A 25,639-nucleotide genomic window follows, 5' to 3' on the forward strand; every position below is an offset into this window, starting at 1 on the left:
GCTGTTTTCTGCGTCGACGTCATAGCGGGCATCTTAGACGTCATGTAGGACGTCTGGACGTCCTTCGTGGCGTTTTACATGCCTTCTGTCGTCCTTGATTTGCACTTGAAAATGGCCTAAAACGGGTAGGCGTCCTTGGGGGCGTCTTAGACGCGTTCTAGGACGTCCCTCATATTTGTTGCCCCTTTTTGGTGATGAAAACGGTAGAATCAGTAAAAACGCAAAACATGAAAGTTGTAGGAAATTTTGTCTAGTTTCTAGAACTTCTTCATTCATATCAATCGGAGCTCTAGATCTTGAGATATGATCAAAAAATTAAAGAGTGGTCAAATTTCTCAGCATAATTTTTTCTTCATTCTTTTAGCAATTCGTCTCCCATGCTTGTTAGTTCATTTTGCTCATTTTTCTTACGGGTTCCGCCCACTTTTAGTCGTATATAATGACCTGCATATAAAGTTCAACAACTCATCAAAGTAGTGCCATTCTTGGACAATTATACATCAATTCAACAGATTTATGACAATTTATTATGTTATAAATATAGACCGATCAACAAGTCATTATAGGCCTTACAAAAACTCCTTATACTAATGGCCCAAACTCCTCAAACATGTCGGTAGATTCAAACATCATTATCCTAGTACCTTCGTACCTATATTTGTGATATAAAGAAAAAGAGTGGGTCAGACTTGGGAGCCTGGTGAGTATATACAGTTTTGAACCCACAATAATATAATTTGAAATAATTTTAAATTTATATTTAACACCAAACAATTAACCCAAATGACCCATTTCCATTTACTCACTTAGGGATCCTAAAATGATGCTCTTAAGGGTCCTATCCTAAAGGATCTCTGAGTAGACAATATTGCATCGGGGATTCCTTTACAATATATGTTAATAAGGCACCCATTGGGTGAATAGAGCACACACATGAAATGTACAATTCATTAACACCTATAGGTCGTAGAGTTGCCCATATGTGGTTCGTTTATCACCTACAGGTCGAGGACCTGCCCGTTTATCGTTCGTTTACATCTACAGGTTGTAAACTTGCCCATGTCTGGATTATAAACACATGCAGGTTGCAAGTCTGTCAATGTTTCACCAGACTTGTCTAGAATAATCTGTGGTCACTCTCTATTCCCTACTAGATGACTAATCCTTAGCAATACACTAGCACCGTGTTGGTCACGACCTCACATCATATTTTACTTTCCATAACCCTTCACTACCCAATATACTTTAAGATATGATAAAATAAATAACTCAATACTTTATCAAAAATATTATTTAACCAAGTAAGACATTGAGAGCAAGTACATAGATAATAGACACATGACATCTAAGCAGTTAGATACTTCATATCTATGTGTAAGATAAAAATAACTATTAACTAACTTGTTAAAGTGGATGAGTTGTGATTAGGTCAACGTTTCGACTAACACCTTAACTTTTCTTTTCGAAAGACCTAGATATTAATGCCACTAAGTCTTAGTATTATATATCTTGTGACTATAATAACGATAATATAGATTACTCAATAATCCCAATGTCCACATCAACATCTATCAAGTAAGGAACAACCAGGTAAGATCATACTGAATATAGGCTATGTTTGGTATACATAGTATACTGTTTGGAAATCCCACTTTAAACACCTCACTAAATCTAGCCTAGACATCATTCCCGTAAGTAGATCAATCAATATTATGAATGGAATAACTGATAAATATAATTTATAGATTCAAAATAACGACTATGAATATAAATATAAGTTACACTTGAAGCATAGTAAGTGTAGCTTAACTTACATAAATTTCTTAGCGAAATCCGAGAAATTACATTGTCAGAACTTCGACCCGATAGCTTCTATTTGCCGGATCCTCAGAGCTTCGCCAAAATATCCTAATTACTAAGAATTTTCGGACTTATTTCTCAGTGAAATTCAGAGAGAAAGATTTTAGGTGTGAAGAAAAATGAGGGGGTTGGATCTATTTATAGGTAGGATTTTCACGACGCACGTCACGCCTAGATAAGGGAATGTCGTGCCCTTGGTCGGCACTACCTTCTCTAGAAATGCTACATGCAGCGCTGTTTGGGTGGTCCACGTCCCACCTTCTAGAAGCGTGCGTCACGCCCTGCTCAATGCTTTTCTAAAACTTTGGAAAATCGTATCTTTATCATACAAACTATGTTTTCAACGTTCTTTATATCTACGCATAACTATCGACGAGTACTATAAGTTTCATTTAGACTCCGTTAGTTAATTCTCAATTTATTTTTAATGTATATTTTTAGAGGGCTTAGTCTGTTAAATTCTGTATAAAAATCATAATTCTTTCATACGATATCTGTTCTCGACTGTCATTATATCGACCGATTCCTATTCACGGGATCTTCAACTCTCGTTTAGATTGTTTTGCCTAAAAATCAACCGATTTTAATTTCGGTTTCTGTGTCGTACACAATTGTACTGATGCTTCGAAAAATCATAATTTCCTCATACGAAGTCAGATGTATGCATTCTTTATATGCATGAGTTCACTTTTTCGATTACTACGACTTTCCTCAAGCTTATTTATCTTAAATAATCTCCTATGAAAAATGCTATTTTATCTCTCATCAATAAATGTACTAAAAGGCTTGTAATATATTAGTCTGCAACACGTACAACTAATGATTACCCTATTCGAGGATTTAAATTATAATTATTACTTATTATATCTTTAATGTATAGCACAAAGTTGTGGGCGTTATAAAATGTATGTATGTATGTATGTATGTATGTATGTATGTATGTTTGTATGCATGCATGCATGTATGTATGCATGCATGCATGTATGTATGTATGTATGTATGTATGTATGTATGTATTTATGTATGTACGTACATATGTATGTATGTATGTATGTGTGTATGTATGTATGTATGTATGTATGTGTAATAGTGATTAGAGATGATCATATCAAAGACACTAGATCATATTAAAATAAAAAAAAGGTGGTTTATTTGTTTGAGTTCTATTCCCAGCATGACTAGTATAATTTGTGAAATGAGAGAGAGATTCACAATTGGGTTTCAATTGCAAGACCAACAGTTAATTTAACATTATGGCTTATGGTGTAACTGTTTTGATTTGTTCTAGTTTGACTATAGTTGTTTAAAAGTTTGAACAACTTAGATTCTTCACGAGTTTAAGCAAATTAAATAATCTCTTAAAATCTCCCTTAATCAAAATCATAAACCAAACAAGCTTTTAGTTTTCATAAGATGATTGACTTTAAGAAAAAAATCATCAAATCCATATGTAATTTCAAAAGGTTAAAATCACTAGTTTGGAGAATACAATCCTATAACCTAAACGAGATAACAAGGATTCATTCAAATCACTTGCAACTAATCTTTCTTTAATAACCAATAAATGAATTTATTAAACAACTGTTTGTTTGTTTGTTTTTCATTCCCTTTCAACACATGATGAGATTGGCCCGGTATCTACCAAAAACGTAACTTATTTTACCGGTATCCAAAAAATATTACTTGATTTGATGTCATTTTCTTGAAAATATCGTTCACAAAAAAGCTTGCACACTACAAAATTTTAGAAGAATTTTATTTCATGAAGTGGTGAATCAACGTCACTAAACATCAAGCAAAAAAATTTAGAGAGGGGATAACCCGTTTCCTAATTAGCAAGTAACAAAGTCCTTTTAACAAAATGCGTTGTTATTTTATGATAAATGTTAAAAGATGGTAATTTGATGATACAACACCTCCCATTTTAGTCATTTTAGTGATTAACCCCAAGTTCAAATTTTTAATCATGGGGAAATTTACAAATTGAAGACTTTAGGGGCTAAAACATTTGAATAAAATTATAACACACTTGAGTAAACCAAAAACCATGAATCAAAGTCGAATTCTTAGATTCAAATTAGGGATATCATTAACAAAAGTGGGTATACATATGATACAAAAACATGAAATTACAGAGTGATTGTTTATCCATGTACACTATGAACAAATTTAGTCAGTATCATTCTTCTCTTCGTTGATTTCATGGAGGATGACAACAAGTGCAACAATGAAGGCGTAGTCGACATTTGGATACACAGTCACATAAAACGTATCTTTCCCCAGTGCTATGCTTTGGACAGTGTGCTTCTTGTGCATCTGCATTTCACCATTTTTGTAACCATGTGTTAAAGTCTTAATAATACATTTATAACCCACTACTTATGCTTAATTACCCATGCCCCCCTCAAGGATCTTCATGAATCATGAACATTTTGTGTCAAGATGAAAATAGGGTTTACCTGAGCAACAATGGTGGTGGTTTCACCAGCATAAATGGTGCATGATCGGTCAAACCAGCTGCCTTTGACTTTGTAGTCACAGACATTTTCCTTTTCCTTAAACCCCAAGAACACATCAAGGGAAGTCTTGAATTGGATCAAAGAAGATTGTTTTGCAGTAAAGATGATGTCTTTTGCGTCTGAGCTATCTCCCCTAAACACCACCCATCTATTGTGAACACCTAGCAGCTGTTCATAACACCAACAACAGAATTAACATTGATTTAGTTAGTTACCCTTTGTAACATTTCAAAGAACACAAATGATGATAATTCATCTGCGAAATAACAGAGGTAGCGATTCCAACTCAATTCATGTAAATGTGAGTAGATTTGTATTACGTAATATATTTTATTGATAACGGTTCAGGTCAAACAGCTTTAAAGGTTCCCCAAATCTGCTATTCCGATCATTGATCGCCTCATAACAATCAAGGTATTTAGATTATCTTATACTCCTGAACTAATACTAGCTCCTGTTGGAAATTAATGTCCGATTTTGGCTATTAGGGTTGAAGTAATACTCGAATCAGATAAAAGGATCAGAAAAGTTCAAAGAGGGGAAACAAAGAGATGAGAGATCATAACCTTTTTCTGGAACGATAGGATCGGATTACCAGCAGCATCGAGCAAAACACGGCGATCGCGAAGACTTAAATGTTTGCCTTTAACTTTGAACATAACGTTACCGTTTGCGTCGGTGACGGCGAAGTTTCCGTCGGAGAGAGACAGCAGTTTCCTGACGATGGTTAGATCTACCGGATGCGGAGCCAGGAAGTGAGGGCTCACGACGGCAACCGGATTCGCCATATACGTCGGAGAGAAGAGGAGGATGGTGGGTGAATTCGATTTTAATTGTAAAGAGTATATACGTTAAGGAACATATTCGCGCCATGCATAAATATACAAAGCCAATTTGCAATTTGTGTGTATTGATACGGGAAAAGATCAATACACACAAATTACTCCTAAAAAAAAGTTCACCTCTAAAAACTAAAAAAAGTTCACCTCCTCCTTATTCCTCCTAATAACTCACAGATTACTCCTTAAAAAAAGTTCACCTCCTCCTTATTCCCGATGTTTTAAAAACTGGTTTGAACCGGCCGGTCGAATCGGTTGGATCGGAAACCGGAGGAGAGAACGGTTCAACTATCACTGGTTTTATGTCGATTTCTGAACCGGATTGAACCGGCCGGTTTTTAGGAAAACCCGGTTGAACCTGTCAAAATAAACCGATTGAACCGGTCAAAATAAACCGGTTGAACTGGTTAAACCGAATAAAAATACATGAAAAATAACTATTTGCATAATAAACTTTGGTGATTTTTTTCAAATCTATTTAGTTTTCTCTAAATAAAAAAACATATGGTAAATGTTATAATGTTTTTTGATGTGTTTGTATTCATCTAAAACTATATTTTGTTTCGGTATTATATATATATATATATATATATATATATATATATATATATATATATATATATATATATATATATATATCATGGTTGTAGAAATCGGGATTAATCGGCGATTAATCGTGGATTAATCGCTTGACATTCTCCAACCGTCGAGGATTAGGGCATTAATCGGTAATTTAGGATTAATCGGGTTTGGCGGGATTAATCGGCCTTGGCGGGATTAATCGGTCAACAAAAGTCAACAAAAGTCAAAAAAGTTGAAAAAAGTCAAAAAAAAGTCAAAAAAAATTCAAACTACCAACTTTTTTTTTACTCCAAAATTTTCAAATTTTTAAAATTTCAAATATTATACCAAAATGTTCATATTTTCGTATTTCCAAATTATAATTTTTCTTATTTTCTAATTTTGAAGTACTTGTTTTTCTTAAGATATATTAATATTTAATTAATTTTAATACTTTATTAATAATTTATGGTGCCCGATTAATCCTCGATTAATCCCCGCCATGACCGATTAATCCCTTAACACCAGTCGACCGTCAAGCTACCGTCAAACGATTTTTACAACCTTGATATATATATATATATATATATATATATATATATATATATATATATATATATATATATATATTGACGTATATGGATTGATGTAAAACACTAAAACTTATGGTTATGTGTTATTTTAATGTATTTAGATTGATCTACAACTTATTTTTATGTATATTTTTAATTTTTGAACTAATAAACGTCAAATTCATGATTTATATATTTATGTATGTGTAGAAAAATAGAAAAAAAAGATGAAAATTATAGAAACCGGTTGACCCGGCGGTCGAACCGGTTGAACTGGAAACCGGTCACCATACCGGTTCAACTAAAAAATCGATTTTTAAAACATTGCTTATTACTCCTAATTACTCACATATTACTCCATAAAATCACTAAAATATCCATTAACTTCATCTCTGATGTTCCAGGATCTCTACTGTTTTTTAACTTCGTTTGCTGATAAGTGTTATTTGTTTCAAAATCATCAACTATAGATCGTGGAGTCCTTCAACAATGATTATTCACTTCAAAACCATACCCAGATGCTTAAGTTTACACTACTGCTTCTTTTCATTTTGCAATTACAAACACTATTATGCATACCTGACACCATTGAATTGCACAAAGACGTCTCACTTATGCTCTTCCTTCTTAGGTTTTAGACCGTTCCCAAATTAAACCCTAGACGTGCTGTGAGCACGGTTCACGTCTTCTCTCTCAGCTTTTCTAGAGAAAGCCAAATGATCAACATTCTTAAAAATATTTGATCCATTTAATTTTAGAACTCCTAAAAAAACAGTTTGGATGATGTTTTCTTTTTCTAAAAGAATATGAATTTTCATGATTTCGAACATGCTAATCCTATTAATTTTGAGCACAACCTTCAAAAGTAAGGTTTAGGAACACTCAATTAGTAACCTATAACCACAAATAAGTGGTTAAGTTGTGAAAACATGAGGACTGTATAATAAGCTTTCAAGAATTGTACCTATGCATAAATGTGTTGTATATGATTGTTTATAAAATTAACACTGGTATAGTCATTAAAAAAATCCTTAATCCATGTTGGTGTCATTGAGAAAGTTATGAAGTGAAAGGTGCAAACATTGGTTGTAAAATGATCTTTGATGAAAGTTTACAATGCAACCATTCTGAAAGTGTTACGAAATAGGACCATATACCATGTTGCGAAGTCACTACATGAAAGATACATAACATGCTGTTAAATTGACTTGTAACCTACGCCATACCTTACATGGATGATTTTTGTTTAGACTCAACGTTGTACTTGACTTAGACCTCATGTTGCACATCTTGTGGGGATGGAGTATGAAGTAAGTTATGTTAGTCACAATATGCAAGTTGTGTGGATCCTTGTACAACAGTGAACTTCCTAGCTACGCCATGCATTCAATAAAAAGTCTGGAAAGGAAAGCAGCAGGGATGACGAAAAGAGAGCGCTCTCCTGCACTGAAAAAAAAGGACCTAAGAGAAGAGTATCAACTAACGAGTTGAGCAGGAAGGAAACTCTAGAAGTTAAAGTAGTTTCGACTGTGATTAAAAAGATTAAAGTGGCTCAAATTAAGGTCTTATTGGATGAAAAAAAAAGATAAACTGAATAAACCACTAACATTTGAATATGATAGTTGTTTCCTAGAAACATTGTAGAGTCATATGTAAGTATTTGATATGCACACGATTTTCTTCTAGATAAGTACTTAGATTTTAGATCGTACTATTGGTTTCTAGCGACGAAAACTGACGAGGATGAGTACATTAGGAAACATAAAACTTGTTTTCGAGTGAAAATGTAACATTAATAGTCGTACAATAACTTAATTCCCTTAGAGTTTATAGTGGGTGAATGTGATAATTTGTGAATGGAATTTATTATGAAGTGGCCTAAACTATGAAAGGTCATAACATGATTTTGATGATAGTTGATTTGTTAACGAAGATTATGCATTTCTTGGTAGCACATGACACTTGGTTAGTGGAAAGGCTATCTAAGGTATATGTGAATAAATTACAAAAAGGTAAGATTCCTTTATCAATTTGTCTGAGATCGAGAAATCATGTTTATAAATTATTTGTAGAAGGGTTTTTGTTACTGTATTGTGTCTCATTTATGAGACCTCTTATTGTGTTATGTCTCATTACTGAGACCTTTCACTATGCTTCTCTCATGGAAACCTATAACTGTGTTCCTCTTAAGGGAACTTACTACTTTGTTTCTTATGGGAACTTACTATTCTATTCCTCTCATGGAAATCTATAATTATGTTCATCTCATGAGAAATTACTACTTTGTTCCTCTATTGGGAACTTACTACTATGCCCCTCTCATGGGAATTTACTAATATGTTCGTCTCATGGGAACCTACTATTTTTTTCTTTAGTGGGAATCTACTACTTGTCCCTTTCATGGGAATCTACTATTGTGTTCCTCTTGTGGGAACCTACTACTATGTTCCTCTTGATGGAATCTACTAATATGTTTCTCTTATGGGAACCTACTATTATGTTCCTCTCGTGGGAACCTGCTACTATGTTTTTCTCTAATGGGAACCTACTATTGTGTTCCTTTACTACTATGTTCCAATGTTCCTCTCGTAGGAAGCTACTAGTATGTTCCTCTCATGGGAACCTACCAATGTGTTCCCGCTCATGGGAACTGAGTACTGTGTTTCTCTCATGGGAACCTATAATACGAAGGTATTCCTAACATATAATCATAATCATGAAAACTCCCCACGAGTAATCCAATCTCAATCAACACATATATAACATACTAATCTTTCTTATTGAACTGTTGGCAGTACTCTTTTTCTAATGAATCCATAATCCATAAAGATTTAATAGCAAGTAATTTCACATAAATAACTTACTTTCATATTTCTCATAAAATCGTTTACTTTTCTATGTATCCAACAAATTCTCATGCACTCACCTTACTAGTTAGTGGAGACTAACTAATGTCGTCACCTCAAGCTCGACACTGCTTTTCAACTTATTACCTTGCCAAAGCCTTATCTCGTTCTACAAGTGTATTATCGTAATCAACATCGTTATTCACATATTTTATCTATGAGTCACTACTCGGACATTTATAACTTCAGTCGGAGAGACTTATAACTGAGAAGCATTTCGAGCTATTATACTGGGTTGTGAAAATGGCCTACGCGTCACGTTGGGTAAGTGGGCGCACCGCGTCCACGTGTCACGCCCAAAATCTGCTTCGTGCCTCACCTTGTGACACGTGTTCCACTCTTACTTTACGTGTCCTACCACCCAACCATGTTGACGCGCCACATCAAGGTGTCACTCGCCATGTTTCTCGCAACAATCTTATCTTAACTTCGAACAATCATAACTTCTTCATACAAACTCGGATTTTAAAAAACTGTATATCCACGGAACCGTTTCGGAGTGAACTACAACTTTCTTTATATAATATTTTGTTAAAAACTTATGAGTGTTTTGTTATAATGCAATAAGTACAAGGATATACATACTACATTACAAAAAAAAAACAAAAAACAAAAAAACAAAAAAAAAACAAAAACATTTATGTTTCACTACTCATTGCCAAAAGCATTGTCGTGTCACTACTTTAGTTCACCTTTGAATGAATTTAGACTAAATAAATCTAATAACACATAGTTTGATATTTTAGGGTCGTTACAAAGACGCTACTTAGGACAGATTTGGTACAAAAGACAACCGATAAAGTGAAAGTTATTTGAGAATAAGTTCGGAAGGTGATCGGGTTTTGATGAAAGTGTTTCCACGGGTTGGGCTAATTAAATTTGGGAAGTATCATAATGTATCTAAATTCATGTTTTATTGGGCCATTTTACAATGCTGAAGTAGATTTGATATGAAGCTTACACGCTTGAGTTACCATTAGAGTTGGAGGGACTACACGACATGTTTCGAGTGTGCTACTTTTGAAATGATTTAGTGAGAAAGCTGTGATTTACTTGCAAATTTCAAAGTGGATAATGGAAAGCGTTTAGTTACATTGACAATCAAGCATAAAAAATTGTGAAAGGAAGCATTAGACTTGGTTTCCATGAAATTAAAGTATAACTAAATATAAGGGAAAGACGGTACTCAGAGCCATAGTTGGTACAAAAGACGATCAATAAAGTGAAAGTTATTCGAGAATAAATTTTGAAGATGATCTGGTTTTGATGAAAGTGTTTCCATGGGATAGGCTAATTCAATTTGGGAAGTATCATAATCTATCTAAGTCTGTGTTCCATTGGGCCTTTTACAATGCTGAAGAAGATTTTATGTGAAGCTTACATGCTTAAGTTACCATCAGACCCGGAGAGAATGAACATGTTTCGAATGTGCTTCTTGCGAAATAATCCAGTGAGAAAGTCGTGATACACTTGAAGATTTCAAAGTGGAGAAAGGAAAACGGTTAGTTATGCCAAATCGATCATGAAACATAAGACGAAAATATGCGAAAGAAAGAGATAGACTTTGTTTCCATGAGGTCAAAGTATATTGGATGACCAAACCTTACTTGGGAGAAAGATAAAAATACAAGGGATTCTATCCTTAAGTTTAGATATTATAGAGATTCTAAGGATGGAATCATATTAAGTGGGGAGAGTTATATTTTTTGATATTTTGAGAATAAATACCGATTAATTTTAATATTAAAACCACTACAACGTGAATAGGGTATGAGATGTAAAGTCAATAATTTTGGAGGTGTATAAATAATAAATTTAAATAAGGTAATCTTGAAACCTTTGAAGTACATTCTTATTATATATGGTTTCCTTAAAATGTAAAATTTAGTGGACTTGGTTTGCTTTTATCTTTGGTCTAAGAAAAGAACCTGTTAGGGCTTCTTATTTATTTTCTAACTCAAAAGGAGGAGGAGGGAAATTTTAGATTTCAAGGAAACAAGGGGGAGATTTTGATCTTATTCAAGGTTTTCAGTTTGTGGTTTGTCGTGTAATCTTAGAGGTATGTTTTTCATGCATTTTTTTGATGTTTTTTTGTAGTATTTGGTAGCCATGGGAGAAATGATGATTTTCATTTTTCAAGTCTAATTATGTCCGTTTGGTATGCGTTAATGAAAGGGAGAATGAAATGGATGATTTCAATTCCCGATATCTACCAAAAAAGTAATTTATTTTGGCAAATACCGGTATACAAAAAGTATTACTTGATTTGATATCATTTACTTGAACATATCGTTCGCAAAAAAGCTTACAAACTAGAGAATTTGAGAAAAATTCATATCAAACAAAATTTTTTAAGAGGGGATAACCCGTTTCCTAATTAGCAAGTAACAAAGTCCTTTTTAACAAAATGCGTTATGATACAAAACCTCCTATTTTGGTCCTTTTAGTGATTATCCCAAAGTTCAAATTTTTAAATCATGGAAAAATTCACAAGTTGAAGACCTTAGGGGCTAAAACATTTATGGTCAAAATCTACAAAAAATTATAAAAAGTCAAACCAAATTCAAATTATAACACACTTAATTAAACCAAAAAACATGAATCAAAGTATTCGACTTTGATTCATGTTTTTTGGTTTGATTAACTGCTTTCAAAAGTGGGTATACATATGATACAAAAACGTAAAATTACAGAGTGTTTGTTTATCCATTTACACTATGAACAAATTTACTCAGTATCATTCTTTTCTTCGTTGATTTCATGGAGGATAACAACAAGTGCAACAATGAAGGCATAGTCGACATTTGGATACACAGTCACAGAAAACGTATCTTTCCCAAGTGCAATGCTTTGGACAGTGTGCTTCTTGTGCATCTGCATTTCACCATTTTTGCAATCATGTGTTAAAGTCTTAATAATACATTTATAACCCACTACTTACGCTTAATTACCCATCTCCCCCTTAAGAATCTTAATGCAACATGAACATTTTGTGTCAAGATGAAAATAGGGTGTACCTGAGCAACAATGGTGGTGGTTTCACCAGCATAAATGGTGCATGATCGGTCAAACCAGCTGCCTTTGACTTTGTAGTCACAGACATTTTCCTTTTCGTTAAACCCCAAGAACACATCAAGGGAAGTCTTGAATTGGATTAAAGAAGACTGTTTTGCACTAAAGATGATGTCTTTTGCGTCTGAACTATCTCCCCTAAACACCACCCATCTATTGTGAACACTTAGCAGCTGTTCATAATACCAACAATACAATTAACACTGATTTCGTTAGTTACCCTTCGACCTTCGCAACATTTCAAAGAACACAAATGATGACAATTCATTGGCAAAATAGCAGAGGTAGAAACTTCGACTCAATTCATGTAAAGGTGAGTAGATTTGTATTATATTTTATCGATAACGGTTGAAATTGGTAAAAGCATCAGAGAGAAAATTAACAGATCAAACAGTGTTAAAGGTTCCCCAAATCGGCTTTTCCGATCATTGATCACCTCATAACAATCAAGGTATTTAGATTATCTTATACTCCTGAACTAATACTAGCTCCTGTTGGGAAGTAAAGTCCAATTTTGGCTTTTAGGGTTGAAGTAATACTGGAATATAAAAGGAGCATGAAAGTTAATAGAGGGGAAACAAAGAGACGAGAGATCAGAACCTTTTTCTGGAAAGATAGGATCGGATTACCCGCAGCATCGAGCAAAACACGGCGATCGCGAAGACTTAAATGTTTGCCTTTAACTTTGAACATAACGCTGCCGTTTACGTCGGTGACGGCGAAGTTTCCGTCGGAGAGAGACAGCAGTTTCCTGACGATGGTTAGATCTACCGGATACGGAGCCAGGAAGTGAGGGCCAACGACGGCGACCGGATTCGCCATATGCGTCGTAGGGTAGGCATAGCTTGTTTGAGCCATTATAGAGAGTAGAGACGATGGTGTTGGACTGTTGGTGGGTGGAATTCGAGTTTAAATGGAAAGAGTATAACGCGTCAGGAACATATTCTCGCCGCGTATATACGGAGACGAAATATCGGACATAGTTTTATCCGAACCTTCGCAATATACACGTTATTCAACAAAATACCGGGTTAAAAAATTATATCATTTTCGAAAAATTATGATTTTAAGATTTTTAAACTATTTTATGAATGAGTTTTTAAAACAAGAAAATAATTTAAAAATTGATTTTTCTAGTAAAATTTGAAAATTTGAATTTTATTATGAGTTTCTAACCTAGTTCGAAATTATAAACATATTCATCGTATGAATTTTGAATATATTCGTTTCAAACTGTCTTATTCGTTTGGTATAAATTGTGATAATGTTTGCCATGTATCCTTTCTGAAGGCATATATAAATGGGGTACAACCCATGAAGGCATGAAGCTACAAATATAACTATTGAAGACGTAGTTACTATTATGATCGAAGACTTGATGAGATCGTCATTAAATCTGAGAACTTGATTTATGGTCTTGAAAAGTGGATGAAATCTGCTCGGTCAATGAGAAATGGACGGATTAAAAAAATTATATTGATTGATTATGATGATAAGTGTGAGAACCTTACTAGACGGGTTGAATAAAAAAAAGTTAAATATAACGTGTAAATATTAATTATATTTGGTTTATTGCTATAAAAGCCTCCAATTTTACGTAGAATATTCGGTTTTGTCCAAAATCTGTTTTTTGGTACCTTAATGTTCTAACATATTGGAAATTTGGTTCAGTTTTACCTAGGACTGTAAAGGAACTGAACGTTCGGCGAACCGTTCGTGGACTGTTCGGCGGGAAGTTCGTTTATGTTCGTTTATTTAATAAATGAACGAACATGAACACAAATTCTCGTTCGTTTAGTTAAACGAACGAACATGAACAATGGTCTCGTTCGTTCATTTACGTTCGTGAACGTTCGTTTATGTTGTTCGTTTACGTTCGTTTATGTTCATTCGTTTAAGTTTTTTTATGTTAATATATTTTCTATTGTTTTTTTTATTACATTACTATATTATAGTTCGTTTATGTTCATATATGTTCAATTGTGTTTGTTTATCTTTGTTCGTTTATGTTCGTTTAGCATGTTCACGAACATAAGCGAACGAACATGAACAAGACAATTTGTTAAACGAACGAACATGAACAAGAAAACTCCGTTCGTTTATCCGTTCGTGTTCGTTCGATTGTTCGGCTAACTTAAACGAACGAACATGAACAAACTTTTGTTCGTGTTCGTTCGGTTCATTTACAGCCCTAGTTTTACCTACTAACCAACGAAAGAAAAATGCAAGGGCAAGCTAGAAAGGGGTAAGACGGACTCAAACTCCCGGACTTCCGCTAAGCAAAGGAGCGTCTCAGCCACCAAGTTGAATGAGCTTTCATGTTTAACTTCCTAGCATATTGTATTTAATATATTTAATGTGTATACAACATTTTGTTGTTGTTTATTTATGAATTTATATATGCATTTAATATATATATATATATATATATATATATATATATATATATATATATATATATATATATATATCATACATACTTATAAAGCTAGCATTTTCCCTTGAACCTCATGCATTTGAAACCCCCATAAAAATTTGCAAACACCTAATGCATTTGAAACCTCCTATTTTAATGAATACTACTCAAAAGTCTCTTAATAATGATTAACAATTCAAAGGTTTTATAACTTATATAATATATTTAATAAAAAATTAATGGATACTCTACTATAAAAAGATCAATCTTTTTGAGTAGACACACAAATACAAATCACATACAAAAGTCACAAAGAAAGCAAGTTTAAAGTTTTTTGTGTTGGTTTGAGGGCTTTGAACAATTTTTCGAGCCATGTTATTATGTTGAAGTTTTTAATTTGTAAGTTTGTTATATACTAATTCTTTTTTGTATTTTCTTGATTTAAGTATTCTTTTAAGAATATAATTGTATGTTGTGGTTGAAATTTTAATGTAAATTAGATTAGATTAATGTTATCGATCATATGTTATGGAAGGTCATATATATAATATTTGATTAACTATTGTATACATGTTTGTATGTTCATGTTGCTTCAAAACAATAATTAATTAAAAATCATGGATATGTCATATTATTCATATTATCCATGTAGGCCTTTTTTAAAATGCAAATTGTCAATCTTATCACTTTATATTTTAGTATATGTTTAACATTTTAATTATAATAATAAGTGCTTTTTAAAAGTTTCTTTCACTTATTAATAATAACAAGTGGTTTTAAAATTAATAAGCAATAATTATAAATAATAAAATCAAATTACATGGATATGTAATATTATCCATGCAAGTCTCTTTTGAAATGCAAATTGTTTATCTTATCACTTTATTATTTAGTGTATGTTTCACATTTTAATAATAATTATAAAAGTTTCTTAAAAGTCTTCTTTAACTTATTATTAATAATAAGTGGTTTAAAATTAATAAATAACAATTTTAAATGATAATAACATCAAATTATAAATTACATTTAGCTATAAATAAATTGTATTTCAAATAAACATCATTATTGAAATTAAAAAATGATCGCATAAGTAACAATATAATTAATCAATATTAATAATTGTTAAAAATAATACTAAATACATAATTATATTTAATTCTATTAATGAGGAATGCGGGTTGATGTCAATGAATATTATTGTTCAAAATAATTGAGATTATATATATATATATATATATATATATATATATATATATATATATACATATGATAATAAGACATGTCATCTGTTTCTTTTCTTTGACTTCCATAGAATTAAACAAAGGGTTAATGACCTAGAAATGTAACCAACTTCGGTCTTTGTTCATATTTAGGTAACCATGTTTTTTTCGTTCACATTTAACCATTGAACTTGTTTGACCTGTTCAAAATAAGGTAATATGACTGGTAATTACGGTAATATTACCTTATTATGAACAAGTCAAACAAGTTTATTGGTCAAATGTGTACGAAAAAAAACATGGTTATCTCAAAGTTAATGTCAATAACATAACCATTTTAAACATATATTTTTTAATATTTAACAATATATTTTTAATTTTTGCTGCGCAACGCGCGAGAATTCGTCTAGTATATATATATTCTTAATAAAAAAGTCTTTAAAAGGACACGTGTCCTCTTTTGCATCCTATTGCTTGCCACATGTCAATCCACTAAAGCTTTACACTCTATTTTCCCGCCTAGGAAAATACCGCATCATTTGACCATCAAGTTCCTAAATAGCGCCATTTTAGTTTTGATTACTTAAAGGATTTATCTCATAGCCGAAATTACCTGCATCAAAACCATTAAATCAGTGGTTTTTATTTTAAATTTGATCTTTTACCAAATATAAACATCCAACATAAAAGGAATTCGATAGTATATTTGTAACGCCCGTAGATCCGGGCTAGTCAATTTAGAGACGATAAGCATCAAAAATGACTTTTTGATGGAAGATTATTTAGAAGGATTAATCTTAACCAAGTTGTAGTATATGTCTCAAGGTTTCCAAAAATATAAAGAACGCCGAAATCCGAGTTATAACGAAGAAGTTATGACCTGTCGAAGTTTCGCGACAGAACCGGCACGACACAGCGCGACGTAAATAGTGAATTTACGTTAGAGCGATATTTGGCCTTAGCGATCTAAACGAAAGTCGTAGGATTAGTTAAACCGAGAGCGTGCATAAAAAGAACGCCCAAATCTGACTTCGTATGAGGAAGTTATGATTTTTCCGAAGTTTCGACTTAGCAGTGTGCAGCCCAAATACTCGATTTGAGATCGAGCGGTTTTTAGCCGAAACAATCTAAACGAGAATCTAAGATCTCGTCAATGGTAGTGCAACGGTAAAAAGACAGACGAAAACGGACGTCGGATGAAGAAGTTATGAATTTCTAACGGAGTTTTCCTGTCCCGACCTACTAAAAATAATATAATAAAAATATAATAAAAATAAATTCCAAATTAGCCAACGGAGTCTAAACGAGAGTTGTAGAGCATAATCTCACCTACGCGTGGATATAAAGAACGTCGAAAACAGAGCTCGTATGCGAAAGTTATGAATTTCTGAAGTTCGGGGCGTGAACCCCAAGGCTGTGTCAGAGCTCACGAGGTGAGCATATGTGGCTCACGAGGTGAGTCAGTTCACGAGGTGAGCATTAGTGACTCACGAGGTGAACAGATGATGGACATCTTCCAGGGCAAGTGGCCATGACGAACGCAATGACGTATCGAGCTCACGAGGTGAACATATGTAGTTCACGAGGTGAGCCTAGCTCACGAGGTGAATATTAGAAACTCACGAGGTGAACCCAGAAAATTCACCCTATAAATAGAATTCAAGGGGCAGCCGAGTTTGGTTGCTCATCTCTTACTCTCCTACTCCCGATACCCTCTCTAAGCCCTATTTTAACCCCCCGAAGCCCCGATATCATCCCGAGACCCGAAGCAAGTCCCGAAGCCTGAAGATCCCGAGAAGAAAAGAGTTTCCGAGCCGAAGCTTTGCCTGCGAGAAGCCCGGTGTGTGAAGATCTTCTAGTTTCACCGAAGAAATACTACTCTTAGAGCCGTAGTGTTGTCCGATCATCTTCTGATCAAGTGAGTGTATAGTTACTTTCTTCTAACGCATAAATATTAAGTATTTGCTATGAAATACGTGTTATGTGTTTATATATATATATATATATATATATATATATATATATATATATATATATATATTGTTGTTTATATGTGTGAGTGTATAGTCCCTTTCATAAACACGATTTTAATACAAGTATTGTTTGAATGTATTAAGTATATGTTTTGGATGAGTGTGTAGTCACTTTCTTCTAACACATAAATATGAAGTATTTGCTATGAAATACGTGCTATGTGTTTATATATTGTTGATTATTTGAGATGGGTGTGGAATGGATGTTTTATATAGGTTTTAAATGAGTTAAACTGTATATGTATTTTATATCTACAAATATGTTGGGTAGAACATGGGTAGACGAAATAGTTGGTGTGTGATGAAGGATGAGACGAAAGATAAACCTCGGTAGCTATGGATATAGTACTGTAAAGATAAACCTCGGTAGCTATGAATTTAGTACTGTATAGATAAACCTTGGTAGCTATGGATTTAGTACCGTATAGACTAATGCTGGTAGCTATGGATTTAGTACTGTTAGATAGACGATGATAGCTATGGACTTAGTACCTACACTGGTAGCTATGGATTTAGTACCCAATGAATGAACCATAGCAGCTATGGAATTAGTGCCTAATAAAGAATCCTGGCAGCTATTGTCTTAGTGCCTAATAAAGAATCCTGGCAGCTATTGTCTTAGTGCCAAATAAAGAATCCTGGCAGCTATTGTCTTAGTGCCAAATAAAGAATCCTGTCAGCTATTGTCTTAGTGCCTAATAAAGAATCCTGGCAGCTATTGTCTTAGTGCCTAATAAAGAATCCTGACATCTATTGTCTTAGTGCCAAATAAAGAATCCTGGCAGCTATTGTCTTAGTGCCTAATAAAGAATGCTGGCAGCTATTGTCTTAGTGCCAAATAAAGAATCCTGGCAGCTATTGTCTTAGTGCCTAATAAAGAATCTGGGCAGCTATTGTCTTAGTGCCTAATACGGAGTGAACGAATAGATGACTCTTAGGGTAGACCCTTAAGAGTAAGGAAGATAATGGGGATGGGTAATTGGGTTGATTGTTTGATGATTGAATATAATAATTATATTATTGTGGGTTGAAAACCCTATATGCTTACCAGGCTCCCAAGCCTGACCCACTCAGTTTTCTTTGCATTACAGGTAATGGCACAAGAGTATAAGTTGGTGGACTTGACGAGAGATTTTGGATTATAGATCAGTAGTTATAAATGACTGTTGTAAGGTCTATTTTATACTGTTTATGCTTTTGGTCTGTATCGGAACATGACATCCCGAGATTTTGTTATTTAATGAAAATACATTTCTTTAAAGAAATGTTTTGATAAATTCTTATCACATTTTGTTTTGGGAATAAATTCCGCAACTGATTTCTTTAAAAGATTACTCTGATTTTAAAAACAAAGCATAAACAAATCGGTCTTTTTTGGCCGTGAAATTGGGGATGTCACAATATTTATATCAATTCATATCTCATATCCGAAAATGCAATCAAATTAATTTTAGAACTTATCTCTTCAAATACAAAAATTCAAAAATATATAGATTTCGTTTGACTAAATCATTTCAAAGAAAGTTTTGGTATTTTGAATTTTGATTTACTATATCCCTTAAAATTTGCATTTATTTTTAAATATATTAATCTTATACCAAATATACATTATTTCCGTTTATTTGATCCTGTCCGAACCCCAAAACAAAATTATTTTCTCCTTGAAAATTTATCTTCTTTTGGCGTTTTTTCTTTTCAGTCTGCACCTGTTCTGTGTTCAATCCATCAGGTATGCTGCTTTTTATTTTCTGAAAATGCAATCAAAAGTCCATTTTATATCATTTTATATTCGTGTATACGACATACATTAACTATGTTTGAGTGTTTTTGTGATTTGAATGCTTTATGTTATTTTGTTTTTGTTACTGGTACTGCATGTGTTTGTGTGACAATCAAACACATTTTTTTCCTTAATAAAAGAATGTTTAACAAAAAATTCTGAAATTCTTCCTTTAGGTTTTCATATTTTACCTTTTTCTAATCAAATGCCAAAAAGGGCACGACAAACAGTAACTATGTTTGAGTGTTTATGTGATTTGAATGCTTTATGTGATTTATGCTTACATTTATAGCATCATATTTTCTGTTGCAACAGTTATATAACATAAATTTGTATTATTTCAATTTTGTACTCAAAGGTAAAAAAATATTTATTTTCTGTTGTCTTATTAATTGATGATTTGGATTCTTTCTGTTGTCTTATTAATTGATGATTTGGATTCTTTCTTCATTTATTTTTTCGTATTTTACATTTTTCTAATCAAAGGCCAAAAAGGGCTGTTTACTTTTATTTTATAACAGAGATTTATTTTTACATTTATAGCATCATACTTTCTGTTACATCACTTATATAACATAAATTTGTATTATTTCAATTTTGTACTCAAAGGGAAAAAAGATTTATTTTCTGTTGTCTAATTAATTGATGATTTTATAACATAGTTTTATTTTTTCATTTATAACATCTTACTTTCTGTTGCAACAGTTACATAACACAAAAATGACATTTAACTTTGATTGTAAATAATTTATTGACTTTGATTTTTCTTTACAGATCGATGGCACAGCCAAATGTTACTTTGATTGCAGATTTGGATCTACTTAAAGATGATTCGACTATCAAAGTCAGATTGATAAACCTATGGAACCTTTTTTCATTCTATAACAAGGACGAACTTTTCTCCATTGAATTAATCTTAATAGATGAACATGTATCTTACAACTTAACACTATATATTTATTACACATGCAAAGTGTAATATGATTTAATTATAATTTTATATATTCTACTTCTTTTAGGGTACCAAGATCTAAGCAAATGTATTAAGAAAAAACATCTATCGATTAAAAAAAGATGGCTTGGCATTTTACATAAAATGTCCAAGCTTTGCATCTCAAAGGATGGGTGGTTTTCCATTGGTTGTATGTTTTGCAATGACAATTAACAAGAGCCTTGGACAGTCTTTATCGAAGGTTGGATTGTTTCTCAAGGATTCTGTTTTTACACATGACCAATTGTATGTTGCTTTATCTAGAGTTCAAAATAGAGAGAGATTAAAATTGTTAATTTTAGATAGCCATGGTAGACTATCAAATACAACATCCAATGTCGTGTATAAAGAAGTTTTTAGAAATTTATAAAAACTTTGTACAACTTTATTATTTATATCAATTTATGTTTCTGTTTTATTTAAACTTATATTGCATTATACAAAATGATAATTCTAAGATATCTACAAATACAAATTGCTGATTTGATATTCAAACCATTATCATTTCTTAATTTCAACCAATCATTATATCATTATGAAATTACAGACAAAACATTGCTCAATAATTAAGTTATAATTTAATTGAAATTATTTTTAAATTTCTCACCTGTGGTGTCCACGGGTTATAACCGTGTGTGTGTGTGTGTATATATATATATATATATATATATATATATATATATATATATATATATATATATATATATATATTATTACCTGCAAATTTCCTACGGCTAACATTACTTATGGATTTTCCGTATGTAATTACTTTAAAAAAAACAGCAAAAAATTATAAAAAAATCCAATTTTTTCTGTCCAAAATATTGAAAAAACCCATTACATTCAAATTATAATAATATTCAAATTCAACCACAAAAAAATAACATTACAACAAAACTAATAAACCTAAAAAGTATCAAATACAAATACATATTACTAACAAACATTGTCTAATACTACATTAAATGTGTCTAATAATACACATTAAAAGTGTCCATGACAAATGTTTAACTAAGTGCTTACAAACATAAAATTGAGAATTATTTGGTGGATTACTGTAACGCCCGCAGATTCGGGCTAGTCAATTTAAGGACAATGAGCGTCAAAAATGACTTTTTGATGAAAAATTATTTAGAAGGAGTAATCTTAACTAATTTGTAGTATATGTTACAAGGATTCCGTACATATAAAGAACGCTGAAATCCGAGTTATAACGAAGGAGTTATGACCCGTCGAAGTTTCGCGACAGAACCAACACGACACAACGCGACGTAAATAGTGAATTTACGATAGAGCAATATTTGTCCTTAGAGATTTAAACGAAAGTCGTAGAATACGTTAAACTGAGAGCGTGCATAAAAAGAACGCCCAAATCTGACTTCGTATGAGGAAGTTATGATTTTTCGAAGTTTCGGCTTAGAAGTATGAAGCCCGAAATTCGAATAATAGATCGAGCGGTTTTTAGCCGACACAACCTAAACGAGAATCGAAGATCTCGTTAATAGTAGCGTAACGATAAAAAGACAGACGAAAACGGACGTCGGATGAAGAAGTTATGAAATTTTAACGGACTTTTCCTGTCCTGGCCCGTTAAAAATATAATATAATATAATATTAAAAATAAAGTCAAAATTAGCCAACAGAGTCAAAATGAAAGATTTAGATCATAATCTCACCTACGCGTGGATATACAGAACGTCAAAAACGGAGCTCGTATGCGAAAGATATGGATTTTTGAAGTTCGGAGCACAAACTTCGAGAATTTGACTGCATTCACGACGTGAACACAGCGTTCACGACGTGAACTCAGTGAACGACACATTTCGAGCCTAGAAGACACACGACAAGCCTAGGGGATGACCAGGATCAAAGTCACGACATGAACATACATGGTTCACGACGTGAGAGTCGATTTTTCAGCCTATAAATATATATCGAGCCCTCCGGGTTTATGTTACCAATTCTCATTTCTCTTTCACTTTAAACACTCTTTTAGCCTACTTTTACCCCCCGAAGTCCCGGTATCGTCCCTAACACCCGAAGCAAGTCCCGACGCCCCGAAGATCCCGAGAAAAAGAGTTTTCGAGCCGAAACTCTGCCCGCGTGAAGCCCGGTTTTGAAAAAACATCCCGGTTTCATCGAAGAATATTACTTTATAGAGCCGTAGTGTTGTTCGATCATCGTCTTATCATGTGAGTGCATAGTCCCTTTCATGAACATGATTTTAATACAAGGATTGTTTGAATGTATTAAATATATGTTTTGTGTGAGTTATTTGATGATGTCTGGATTAAGTGTTAAAGAACATACCTGATTGTTTATGATAACTTAGGTTAAAGAGTAAACCTAAGGTTTGTTATAATGGTTATGGGGTAGTATCTATTTATGAGTACGAGTGAGATATATACGGAGAATAGAACTTAAAAATATGCCATTGATCCGGAAACATGGATTAGACATAGTTATTCGTCCCTAGTCCGAGAGTATGGATTGGACTTAGTTAATTGTCATTAATCCGGGAGTATGGATTAATACTTAGTCAGTTGTTATTAATCCGGGAGTATGGATTAAGACATAGTCAGTTGTCCTTAGTCCGGGAGTATGGTCAGGACATAGAATTTGTCATTAATCCGGGAGTATGGATTAAAACATAGTCAGTTGTCCTTAGTCCGGGAGTATGGACATGACATAGAATCTGTCATTAGTCTTGGAGTATGGATTTAGATATAGACCAATTGTCCCTTATCCGGGAGTATGGAATGGGCACAATCATGGACTCGAGAATATGGATTAGATCCGGGAGTAAGAGTTAAAATTTAAGGTCCAAGGGTATGGATAGTCTCGTTGAGAGGATTAACGGGGTGGGGTAAGAGTTGGTTATATATATATATATATATATATATATATATATATATATATATATATATATATATATATATATAGAGAGAGAGAGAGAGAGAGAGAGAAATTCTATATTGTGTGAATTCTAAATTATATATATATTATAACATTGTGGGATTGAAATCCCTATGTACTCACCAGGTTTTCCCAACCTGACCCACTCAATATTTTTGTATCACAGGTATCGATACAAAGACACATTACACTGAGAGATTAAAGAGATGTATATCATTAGTGTAGATGAATGTAAGGTCGGTTTATGCTTATGTTTCAGTATTGACGAAGACATCCCAAATGTTTTAAATGAATAAAATACATTTCTTCGGAAATGCTTTGATAAAGTATTTATCATGTATTTTCTGGGAACAAATTCCGCAACATTTTTATTAAAAGGGTACTCTGATTTTTAGAAAGCATAAACAAAATCGGTCTTTTCTGGCCGTGAAAATGGGGATGTCACAGTTGGTATCAGAGCATTAGTTTAAGTGAACTAGGAATTTGTAGGATTTCTAGACTTAAACTTAGAATGCTAAGTGATGATTGTGATATAAGTGTCTACCATATTTTAGACACGAGCACACGTTTATTTTAGGAAAGATGCCTAAAATGCCTTTATGTGCTAAATACTATATGTTTACCATATATGCTATTATTTGTTCGGATCTATGGTCTGTTTCCGACCGGATCTGGAAACGTTATGTATTCAGGATTCTAAGCGTATGACTACGATATTAGAACTAGCATGTATACGTTTTGGAGTGATAAGGAGATTTATACGTCTATCGTAAATAAAGCTTTCATATCTTAAAATTCTCGCCTAAGTACACCGAACGTCTGCTTGGGTGTACAATATGTTATGGTGAAGACTCGTAGAGAATTGAGTAGATGGAGGAAATGAAAGACTTATGATAGTGAATGATACCTATCGGAAGATATCGTAAGAGTGGTATCTTGCCTTTAGAATGTGTCTGATAAAATAACGAAACGTTTAAAGGAGTACGGTACGTCTGAAGTACACCTTCGATTGGCAGGATAATGGAACGATTGGTGTAATTCTTGAAGTTGTCCCATCGTCTGGAATTTCCATCACCAACCGAGTTGAAGTAGAATTGATGATTGAAGATATGCATGGAAGAAGTCCTAGTAGAGTCTAGGCAAATTTTTATGATTAATTGGACGCATTCGTATGTGTTAAATTGTTTTGTGATTTTAGGACTTGGGGACTGCGAGACAATACTTTGGACGAGTATGAGTAGGTGTGAATAGTAGTAGAGATCTATACTACTGGAAGCACAGGACTCACACTTGGATCAGGGAAAGTCACAAGGTTACCAAGAAGCTAGTAATTGATTTCGTTTTTGTTCATGTATGTCGTTACCATCGTTTCAGTAATGACTAATGAGATGATTGTTATTCCGACCCTAGTGGTTATATCAAATTGAGTCCGACTACGATGAGTTTGTTACGTGGTTCAGAGAACCAAGTTCGATGTAACATCTGACTTAAGTCAGAAGATTGAAATCAATGCGATCAATAGCATCACGACAATTTGACTGCATTCACGACGTGAACTCAGTGAACGACGCGTTTCGTGCCTAGAAGACACACGACAAGCCTAGGGGATGACCAGGATCAAAGTCACGACATGAACATACATGGTTCACGACGTGAGAGTCGAATTTTCAGCCTATAAATAGAAATCGAGCCCTCCGGGTTTATGTTACCAATTCTCATTTCTCTTTCACTTTAAACACTCTTTTAGCCTACTTTTACCCCCCGAAGTCCTGGTATCGTCCCTAACACCCGAAGCAAGTCCCGACGCCCCGAAGCTCCCGATAAAAAGAGTTTTCGAGCCGAAACTCTGCCCGCGTGATGCCCGGTTTTTGAGAAAACATCCCGGTTTCATCGAAGAATATTACTTTATAGAGCCGTAGTGTTGTCCAATCATCGTCTTATCATGTGAGTGCAT

The 25,639-nt window shown here is 33.3% G+C and overlaps 2 protein-coding genes across 2 annotated transcripts; both read right to left on the minus strand.

Moving 5' to 3' along the window:
- Positions 1-3,944: 3,944 nt before the first annotated feature.
- Positions 3,945-5,225, minus strand: LOC145138026 (protein LURP-one-related 15-like). Its single transcript, XM_079072168.1, has 3 exons — positions 4,946-5,225; positions 4,320-4,547; positions 3,945-4,176 (listed from the first exon to the last, which is right to left on the minus strand). Exons 1-3 carry the CDS (start codon positions 5,165-5,167, stop codon positions 4,030-4,032), a joined length of 597 nt encoding a protein of 198 aa, XP_078928294.1. The 5' UTR covers positions 5,168-5,225; the 3' UTR covers positions 3,945-4,029.
- A 6,680-nt stretch (positions 5,226-11,905) lies between these two features.
- On the minus strand, positions 11,906-13,259 carry LOC145137502 (protein LURP-one-related 10-like). The gene is made up of 3 exons (XM_079071629.1): positions 12,930-13,259; positions 12,275-12,502; positions 11,906-12,131 (listed from the first exon to the last, which is right to left on the minus strand). Exons 1-3 carry the CDS (start codon positions 13,185-13,187, stop codon positions 11,985-11,987), a joined length of 633 nt encoding a protein of 210 aa, XP_078927755.1. The 5' UTR covers positions 13,188-13,259; the 3' UTR covers positions 11,906-11,984.
- Between the last annotated feature and the right edge of the window lie 12,380 nt (positions 13,260-25,639).

This window comes from Lactuca virosa, chromosome 9, assembly GCF_052849685.1.
Source record: "Lactuca virosa cultivar CGN04683 chromosome 9, Lactuca_virosa_CGN04683_v6, whole genome shotgun sequence".
Lineage (NCBI taxonomy): Eukaryota > Viridiplantae > Streptophyta > Magnoliopsida > Asterales > Asteraceae > Lactuca > Lactuca virosa.

Excerpts from the sequence above, each read along its gene's own strand:
- LOC145137502 (XM_079071629.1), bottom strand. The coding sequence starts at position 13,187 with ATGGCTCAAACAAGCTATGCCTACCCTACGACGCATATGGCGAATCCG. Across the intron at positions 12,503-12,929 it reads TCCTATCTTTCCAGAAAAAG|CTGCTAAGTGTTCACAATAG; the intron begins GTTCTGATCTCT and ends TATTATGAACAG. Across the intron at positions 12,132-12,274 it reads CCACCACCATTGTTGCTCAG|ATGCACAAGAAGCACACTGT; the intron begins GTACACCCTATT and ends GGTGAAATGCAG.
- LOC145138026 (XM_079072168.1), bottom strand. The coding sequence starts at position 5,167 with ATGGCGAATCCGGTTGCCGTCGTGAGCCCTCACTTCCTGGCTCCGCAT. Across the intron at positions 4,548-4,945 it reads TCCTATCGTTCCAGAAAAAG|CTGCTAGGTGTTCACAATAG; the intron begins GTTATGATCTCT and ends TGTTATGAACAG. Across the intron at positions 4,177-4,319 it reads CCACCACCATTGTTGCTCAG|ATGCACAAGAAGCACACTGT; the intron begins GTAAACCCTATT and ends GGTGAAATGCAG.